Raw genomic sequence first — 9,206 nt, forward strand, 5'->3', positions numbered from 1 at the left:
TGAGATATGGTTTCTCTGTAGCCCTGGTTGTCCTGGAAATCCCTTTGTAGACCTCAAAGACTCACCTCCCTCTGCCTCTGTGCTGGGATTCAAAGTGTGCACCATCTGAGATTTCTAATACTTTGGGGTCTGAGAAGGTCTCTTCAATAGGAAGAGGTAGATGGGAGGTCCCAGCCCTCTTTTCAGACCAGATGTGTGTAGCTCTGGCCTTGGTCATTTTATTTGGTGGGAGAGTTTCTCAAGAGTTTGGAGTCACAGATCCTTTTGTAATCTAATGATAACAAACTTCTCTTCCAAAAAGTACTAAAACCCATACCCAGAAGTGATGACACCCTGGCTCATCACTTGTTCTCTCTCTCTCTCTCTCTCTCTCTCTCTCTCTCTCTCTCTCTCTCTCTCTCGTGTGTGTGTGTGTGTGTGTGTGTGTGTGTGTGTGTGTGTGTGGTGCCTCCCAGCCCTGCTCCATCAGTGTCTCTCTGAAATAAGAGGTTGACCTACCCTATATCAAGAAGCCCTTTCTCTGAAGATGAAGAAAGGATTGTTCACATTACTCCCTGCTCCTTTTTGTCTTTTTTTTTCTTTTTCCATGTTGGAAATGCTGCTCAGGTCTGGTATATCTGGTATACGCAGAACAAGTTCTCTACCCCAGATTCACATCTCAGCACCTCCCTTTTTATTGATATATAGTATTCATTGTTCAAAACAACAGAGGTCAAGACAATAACTTCATAATCACATACTTTACTAAAACCTACCTCTTTTTTCTGCCTTAAAAGATGTGTACCTGCCGGGCGTGGTGGCACGCCTTTAATCCCAGCACTTGGGAGGCAGAGGCAGGCAGCTTTCTGAGTTCAAGGCCAGCCTGGTCTACAGAGTGAGTTCCAGGACAGCCAGGACTACACAGAGAAACCCTGTCTCGAAAAAAACCAAAAAAAAAAAAAAAAAAAAAAAAAAAAAAAGATGTGTACCTTCCTCTTTCTTTCTTTCTTTCTTTCTTTCTTTCTTTCTTTCTTTCTTCTCCTAAAACAGGGTTTCTCTGTGTAGCCCTGGCTGTCCTGGAATTCACTCTGTAGACCAGGCTGGCCTCGAACTCAGAAATCCACCTGCCTCTGCCTCCCAAGTGCTGGGATTAAAGGCGTGTGCCACCACCGCCCGGCCTTCTTTTCTTTCTTTATTTTAAAGATTTATTTAATTTTTCTTTGTTTCTTTTTTTGGTTTCTTTCCTCCTCCTCCTCTTCCTCCTCCTCTACCTCTTCCTCTTCTTCCTCTTCCTCCTTCTTTTAGATTTATTTCAAGTAGGTCTGTGGTGGTGCATGCCTTTATTCTCAGAACCTGGGAGCAGAAGCAGTTGGATCTCTGAGTTCAAGGCCAGCCTGATCTACAGAGGGAGTTCCAGGATAGCTTGGGTTACACAGAGAAACCCTGTCTACAAAATTCTTTTTATTTAATTTCAGGTGTAACTGTAAATTTCAGGTGTAGGTGCCCAGAGGCTAGAAGGTGTCAGATACTGGACAACTGGAGCTACAGGCTATTGTGAGACCTACTTAATGTGGGTAACAGGAACCATCTCCAAGAGCAGCGAGAAATCTGCGGAGCCATTTCTCCAGCTGTACCCTCTTCCTTTTTTAAAGACAAGAGTTTCACTGTGCAGCCCTACCCCTTTGTACACCACACACACACACACACACACACACACACACGAGTGCACACACACACATGGACATGTGCACACACGCACACGTGCACATACACACACAAAGGCACGCACAAAGGCACACACACACACACACACGTGCGCACACACAAGCACACACACGCACACCTGCACACATAGCACATGCTTGCTCCAGCTCAGGGGCACTTGCCTATGGATTCTTGCATAAGTGACATTGGGTGTGTTGGGTGTTTTTTTGTTTGTTTGTTTGTTTGTTTGTTTTTGTTTTTTTGAGCCAGGGTTTTTCTGTGTAGCCCTGGGTGTCCTTGAATTCAGCAGTCTGCCTGCCTCTGCCTCCGGAGTGCTGGGGTTAAAGATGTGTGCTCCAAGTCTCTTTTTTTCTTTTTTCTTTGTCTTTTTCTTTATGTATTTGACACTAATAGCCCTGGCTGTCTTGGAATCCTGGGGCTCACTGTGTAGATTGGTCTAACCTTGAACTCACAGAGATGCATGCCCCTCTGCCTCCTGAGTGGTAGGATTAAAGCTGAGTATGTGTCACCATGCCTGCATGGCAGGTTTTGTCTCTTAAATACTAGTCCTTGGGTCTGGAGAGATGGCTCAGTGGTTGAGAGCACTGATTGCTCTCCTAGAGGTCTTGAGTTCAGTTCCCGGCAACCATATCTGTAATGGGATCTGATGTCCTCTTCTAGTGTATCTGAAGACAGCGACAGTGTACTCACACACATAAATAAAGTCTTTAAAAATATATTTAAAAAATAGTCCCCAAAGCTGGGCATGGTGGCAAGACACTTTTAATCTTAGCACTCAGGAGGCAGAGGAAGGCAGATTTCTATGAGTTCAAGGTCAGCCAGGTCTACATAATGAGTTCCAGGCTAGCCAGGGCTCTGAAGAGACCCTGTCCAAAAAAAGAAGCTTCTGGAGGGAATTTCTCATGCCTTACTGAAATACGCACACATTGGGTGAGAGCTCCTTTGCCAAGTTTTCTGTTCCAAGCATCCCATGCAAACTCTTTAAATTTTCTCAGGCGAGTCTCTCATCCAAATAGGATAAGATACTTGGCCTTAGCCGGGCAATGGTGGTGCACACTGTTAATCCCAGCCCTTGGGAGGCAGAGGGAGGTGGATTTCTGAGTTCTAGGCCAGCCTGGTCCACAGAGTGAGTTCCAGGACAGCCAGGGCTACACAGAGAAACCCTGTCTCAAAAAAACCAAAAACAGACAGGCAAACAAACAAACAAAAGACACTTGGCCCTCCCTGACCACCCTTGGTAGGATCAGAATTTGAGCTGCAAGCAGGCAGTACTCTGTGAGTTGGAGACTAAGGAGTCTTTTCTGTGGACTGGAAGTCAGGGCTCAGGGACATTTTTTTTTTTTTTGGTGCTGGGATTAAAGGCGTGTGCCACCACTACCTGGCTCTCAGGGACATCTTAACCCTCTGGGTCTTGCTTCCTTGCCCACCTCTGTGGTATCTGCGCCTGGCTGGCTATTCACTTTTGCTCAGGGTTCCCCCTTGTCTCTTCTGGCTTCAGGCCTCTTTCTGCCCCTCCCCATTTCCACAAAAGGCTCTTTATCACCAGGCCACTAGAGACCTCAGCTCAGCCCCCTAGTTTCGGCAGTGGGGGTGGAGTGGGAACACCTGAACTGAGGTAAAGCGTGTGCATGTGTATGTGTGAGGGAAGGGGGGGATAGTTTTCTAGGCCGTTGCCTTGGTAATGCCACCTGAGCTGGGCGCCAGGCACCTGTTGTCTGGGAAACTGTAGGCGGGGCCTCTCCCCTAGGAACTGCCAGGGTTATTGAGCTGAGACTGGAGATAGATCAGATTCCAGAGTCTTGAAAGGATGGGGGAGGGGAAGGGATATAATGATAGATAAATATTTACCCCACCGACACGGAGTGAATTGGAGGGGTGGCAAAGAGGGGGCAGTCTCAGGCTGAGAGCTCATCTGCCCATTCCATGCCAATTAATGGACTCCTCGCTCCCCTTTTCTGTTTGTCCCATCTTCCTGGAATTCCTTTGTTCTTGAGTTTCCATTTGGCCTTGGCACCAGACCCTAACCCTGAGGGCCCCCATCCATCCCCTTGTCACCATTGTTCTGGTTCTGCTACCCAATAGCAGCCTCCAGGTCTCTTGCTGGGCTCCTCCCCTGCCTAGGCCTTAAAACCCCGCCTGCAGCCAGCGCCCTCAGACGCCCCAAGTGGCACCTCACAGTTCCCTGTTTTGAGACAAGCTGTATACCAGCTGCGGGAGGACTTCAACCAAGAAAGTACGTGAGCAGCCGGCAGAGAGGAACGCGGCTGTTCCTAGTCCTTGGCACATCCGGAGGGGTTGTAATGGGCGAAGGCTTCTAGAAAGACATAAGCAATACAGCTGAGCTGGACCTAAGGACTTCTTCGTATTCAGTGAGTATCAGATGTGTCAGAGGCCCGCAGATGTGACCTGTGTCCAGGCCTGAGATCAACAGATCCCCCTCCTGAGCAGTGAGACCCACCCGAACTCCAAAACGGTGTTTCCAACCCTGTTGAGTGATTCAGGCTGAGAGCTGAGAAGACTAGAGGAGCAATGGCTTCCACTGGCCTTGAACTCCTCGGCATGACCCTGGCTGTGCTAGGCTGGCTAGGAACCCTGGTGTCCTGTGCCCTGCCACTGTGGAAGGTGACCGCCTTCATCGGCAACAGCATCGTTGTGGCCCAAGTGGTATGGGAGGGGCTGTGGATGTCCTGTGTGGTCCAGAGCACTGGCCAGATGCAGTGCAAGGTGTACGACTCACTGCTGGCGCTGCCCCAGGACCTGCAGGCTGCCAGAGCCCTCTGTGTCGTGGCCCTCCTGCTGGCTTTGCTGGGCCTGCTGGTGGCTATCACGGGTGCCCAATGCACCACATGTGTGGAGGATGAAGGTGCCAAGGCGCGTATTGTACTCACCGCAGGGGTCCTCCTCCTCCTCTCGGGCATCCTGGTGCTCATCCCTGTCTGCTGGACAGCCCATGCCATCATCCAGGATTTTTATAACCCGCTGGTTGCCGAAGCCCTCAAGAGAGAGCTGGGGGCTTCCCTCTACCTGGGCTGGGCCGCTGCTGCACTGCTCATGCTAGGAGGAGGGCTTCTCTGCTGTACGTGTCCCCCGTCCCACTTCGAGCGTCCCCGCGGCCCCAGGCTGGGCTACTCCATCCCTTCCCGTTCAGGTGCTTCGGGACTGGATAAGAGGGACTATGTGTGAGGCTGAGGCTTCTTCCAGAAGCTCCCACCTGCCGTCTTATATCTGGCACTGGGCTACATCCTTACATCTCATCAAATTCATGCGTCTGGGAAGCTCACTTCTTTAATTGGCCAGGATGTGGCTCTAGGGGGATCTTGGCTGGTCTGGCTTGAACTAACCCTCTGCAGTGGTTGCAACCTTGAGAAAGCTCCAGATAGTGGGTACCCTGCCCATCGCTGCCTCCTGGACTGACTTACTCTGCAACCTGGATCTCAGCCCCCTTGCCTTCAAAGTAAGATGTGGACTGTGACCTAAAGGGCCTTTAGCTGGTCAAGTCTAGCGCAAGCACCACCTGAATCCAAGTTGCTCAGCTGCCTACTCAACCTGGGAATAAAAGCACATTGTAACTGAGCTTCCTCTGGTCTGTGAAAGGAGGATGTGTGCATTGTGGGGGAAGGGGTCCCCAACCAGTGAGCAGCTTGCTTAGACCATTAACTGCCACCTAACTCTAGCAAGGCGTGTACTGAACACCAAGAGACATCAGAGACACATTATAAGAAAACCTCCATGTTTTATTTAGTTAACATCGTGTGGGCAGGGAAATGTGTAAGGTTAGAGGTATGGGGAGTAGGGTCTATAGCACAGCGGGGATCTCATGTGGGAGGAGTACACAGTAACCTTGGTGATGGGATTCAGGGGCCAAAGGTTGAAAGACTTAGGGTAGAAAATTCTTTAGTAACTTATCACCTGCTCTTCCAGGACTGGGAAGAAAAGTCTGACCAGGAGAGGGTGTGTCTGCCTAGAGTTGACTCCTGCCACAGCAGGAACTCTTGGGACAGGTCATTTTGAGACTCACAAAGGCCAGATTCAAAGTGTTTTTGTTTAAAACACTCTGCACAGAAGATTCCCAGAATGAATTAAAGACTCAGGAACTCAGGTGTCACATCCTTCCAGTCGCAGTCGCTAAAAGTGAGAAATGCCAGTGGCAGAGAGATAGGTGGAGCGTGGACTCAGGCTGAGGCAGGAAAACTGGAGCTGGTTAGTCAGAGCTCCATAAGGAGAGCCTGTCTCAAAAACAAGTGGAACCCTAGGGGCAGGCTACCACATAGCTCACTGGTGGAGTGCTTGCTTAACAAATGTGTGAGGGCCCCAGGTTCAATACCCAGTATTGCAAAAGAAAACCAAGAAACAAGACAACCCCCAAACTATTTGGCATCATTTCCTGATGGCTCAGCTCAAATCCCCTGGCTAGTAGAATCTCACTCCCCAGTGAGCATCAGACGTAATTCTTGGTGGGGTATTCAGAGGGCCCTCGAGAATGTGGGACAGATGTAGAATAGCGGGCCATGTAGTGGCCAGGTCCCCGGGGCCCTCCAGAAGAGCAGGCGCAACACAGCAACCCTCCACCTAGCAGCAAAAGGCCCGAGGCTGCCCAGCCCAGGTAGAGGGAGGCCCCCAGCTCCCGCTTTTGGGCATCAGCCACCAAGGGGTTGTAGAAGTCCTGGATGATGGCATGGGCAGTCCAGCAGACGGGAATGAGAGTCAGGACTCCGGAGATGACAAAGATGATGCCAGAGACGAGCACCAGACGAGACTTGGAGTTCTTGTCTTCCACACAGGTAGTGCACTTGGCTCCGGCCAGGTACACGAGCAGACCAAACAGGACAATGAGGAGGGTGACAACACAGAGGGCTCTGGCAGCCTGCAGGTCCTGGGGCAGCGCCAGCAGTGAGTCGTACACCTTGCACTGCATCTGGCCAGTGCTCTGGACCACACAGGACATCCACAGCCCCTCCCATACCATCTGGGCCACAACGATGCTGTTGCCGATGAAGGCGGTCACTTTCCACAGTGGCAGGGCACAGGACACCAGGGCGTTGACCCAGCCAAGCAGGGTCAGGACGATCCCCAAGATTTGCAGACCAGTAGAGGCCATGATGAGGTTGAGGGAGCTGTATAGTGTGGAGGAGATAAAAAGAGAATGTTAGAGGCAGGTTTGGGCTAGGATGCTGGCACCAAGCACCTTGACAGTTGGCTACTGTATCTTGCAGTGTGGATTAGTGCACTCCCTGGTTCAATCAAGAGCAAAATAAGCACTTAATTCTTCCCTAGACTGTGAAAGGTGGAGAATGAAATCCTGTTAGTTTTCATGCAGGGGACAGGAAATGGGACATACCCGAAGAACAGGCCGGCTCACAGTGACAGCTGCGTTCTAGTTTTTAGTTGTTTTGTTTTTATTTTAGCTGAGACAGGATCTTATATAGCTCAGGCTGGCTGGCCTTAAATTCCCTGCATAAGGAAAGCTGGCCTTGAACTCCTGATCTTTCTGTGTCCACCTCCCTGAATGCTGGGACTGCAGGTGTTTACCACCAAAGGTGTAAACACCTCACCCAGCTAATGCCGCGGTGGGGACTTAAGACAGGGCTTTGTTTATGCCAGGCAAGAGATCAAGGAGCTGAGCCATATCCTCAGGTACATTTTATCAAAACAAAGACAGTAAAATGTCAGGAGGTTACTTTCAGAATGATCCGGCTCTCACCACAAGTTTCAAGCCCAACCTGATCACTTTAGCACTCAGATGCGACCTGGAGCTTCCTCCCACCACCCAAGTAAGGTTCAAATGGAACCCCCATCTCTGTTTCAGGTGAATCTAATTCCTTGAAATCCCACCCTTTCTGTTTCGCGGTCATCTCCTCCCAAGCCCTTGTAGTTGCTGGAAGCCCTTCTAGGCCAGGCCAGGCCCAGCCCACCCTGTAGGGCAAAAGTGATAAGGAAAAACAAGCCCTTTTACTACAAAGCAGATTTTTCTAGGCTATCAGCTCATTCTTGGTCCACCTCCACCTTCTAAGGGTCAAGGTGCATGCCTCAAGGCTGGAAGCGTTCTTCAGAATTTTAGACCAAAGGCTGTGCTACCTTTTTTCTCTCGACACAGCTTTAAGGAGCTAAAGTTCAAGACCCCAGTGCCTTCTGTGACAGGCTGCACCTGTGTCCTTTATTTCGCACTTCACGCTGTGGATACAAAGGGAATCAGCTCTGCTTGGCGCCCCGTTGTGGCTCTCCGTTACCGTCGGTTCTAAGTGTCCACCTTACCCCTAAGAATGGCATAGGCCCCTTTCGACTCCTCTCACTTGCAGGCTCACGCTGGAGACCATTCTCTCCATCTCATCTCTGTCCCTCTCTACTTACCGAGCTCAGTCAGCTTTGTCTGCGGGCGTCCTGTCCGGCTCGGCCACCCCTGATAGCCAAGCCTAGGAGTGCGAGACCAGGAGGGGCTTAATGGCGGCGCCCGCAGCTGGGTCCCCGCCTGCAGGTGAGGGGGAAGGGAGTCCCGCCCCAAAGTGGCCAAGCAGGTGGAGGAGGGGCGTCCCAGGTTTCGGTGCCTTTGTCCCAGGGGAGGGGGAGGGGCGCTTAACTTTTCTGGGGCCTCGGGGACCCGATCGCCTCGCAAGGCTCGATGCAACCCTCGCCTGCCTAGGGACATGCCTCCCCAGGTGGCCGCCACCAGGATCAAAGCTTCAGCCCTCCACTCTCGCCCGCACGCACTCTGCCACATCCCCTGCCTGCGTATTTTCACATCCGCAATTTACACACTTACCCCAGGATCACCTGCTAAAGCTAAGATTCCCAGGTAGAAAGTAGGAATGAGGGCGGAGGCAAGGGGTCTTAAAGTCTCAATGACGTCACTGGACCGCCTCTCTCTGGGAGGAGCAGAGACCCCTGCCGCGATAGCCACCTGAGTTGAGTGTCTTTCCCAATGTTCCCTTAGTTGTTGGCCACTCCGAGGGGCGGCACCTGCTGACTTCAGCAACCTGGTCTGTGACTTGAGAATTTACTCAACTTTTCCCAGTCCCAGTTTCTCACGTTGCGAATGAAGACAGGTCTGTATGTTACCTAAGAATACATTACTTTTGTGGTTTTTTTTTTTGGGGGGGGGAGGGGGGTAGGACAGGAGGGGACCTGTCACACTGCATACCTATGGTCAGAGTTAGTTCCCGTCTTCCACTCTGTGGGCTCCAGGGATCGAACTCAGATTGCCAGACTTGGCAGCAGGCAATCTTACCCACTGAGTTATCTCGTGTTCTTACATTGTTTTGTATTCCCGAGGCCCTTAAGAAAACAAGATATATGGCTAGGCGTGCTGACACAAGCCTTTAATCCCAGGGCTGGGAAGGCAGAGACAAGCGGATCTCTGTGAGTTCGAGGGCAGCCTGGTCTACAGCGTGAGTTCCAGGACAGCCAGAGCACAGAGAAACCTTGTCACAACCAACAACAACAACAACAAAAAAAAAAAAAAAACAAACCTAGCACTTGGATCTGGAAAGATGGCTCATGGGTTATGA

General features: G+C 50.9%; 2 protein-coding genes across 4 annotated transcripts; one reads left to right on the plus strand and one right to left on the minus strand.

The window, feature by feature from the left end:
- Positions 1-3,308: 3,308 nt before the first annotated feature.
- On the plus strand, positions 3,309-5,277 carry Cldn9 (claudin 9). The gene has a single exon (XM_034507285.2). The coding sequence runs from the start codon at positions 4,234-4,236 to the stop codon at positions 4,885-4,887; it is 654 nt and encodes a 217-aa protein (XP_034363176.1). The 5' UTR covers positions 3,309-4,233; the 3' UTR covers positions 4,888-5,277.
- A 140-nt stretch (positions 5,278-5,417) lies between these two features.
- Positions 5,418-8,679, minus strand: Cldn6 (claudin 6). 3 transcript variants are annotated; one of them, XM_076937261.1, is made up of 2 exons: positions 8,462-8,679; positions 5,418-6,818 (listed from the first exon to the last, which is right to left on the minus strand). In XM_076937261.1, exon 2 carries the CDS (start codon positions 6,800-6,802, stop codon positions 6,143-6,145), a length of 660 nt encoding a protein of 219 aa, XP_076793376.1. In that variant the 5' UTR covers positions 6,803-6,818; positions 8,462-8,679; the 3' UTR covers positions 5,418-6,142. The 3 variants fall into 3 exon arrangements, with proteins under 3 accessions (XP_076793376.1, XP_076793375.1, XP_076793374.1); XM_076937260.1 differs by having other exon boundaries at positions 8,473-8,678; XM_076937259.1 differs by lacking the exon at positions 8,462-8,679 and adding an exon at positions 8,053-8,306.
- Positions 8,680-9,206: the final 527 nt, after the last annotated feature.

The sequence above is a fragment of the Arvicanthis niloticus genome, chromosome 6, assembly GCF_011762505.2.
Source record: "Arvicanthis niloticus isolate mArvNil1 chromosome 6, mArvNil1.pat.X, whole genome shotgun sequence".
NCBI lineage: Eukaryota > Metazoa > Chordata > Mammalia > Rodentia > Muridae > Arvicanthis > Arvicanthis niloticus.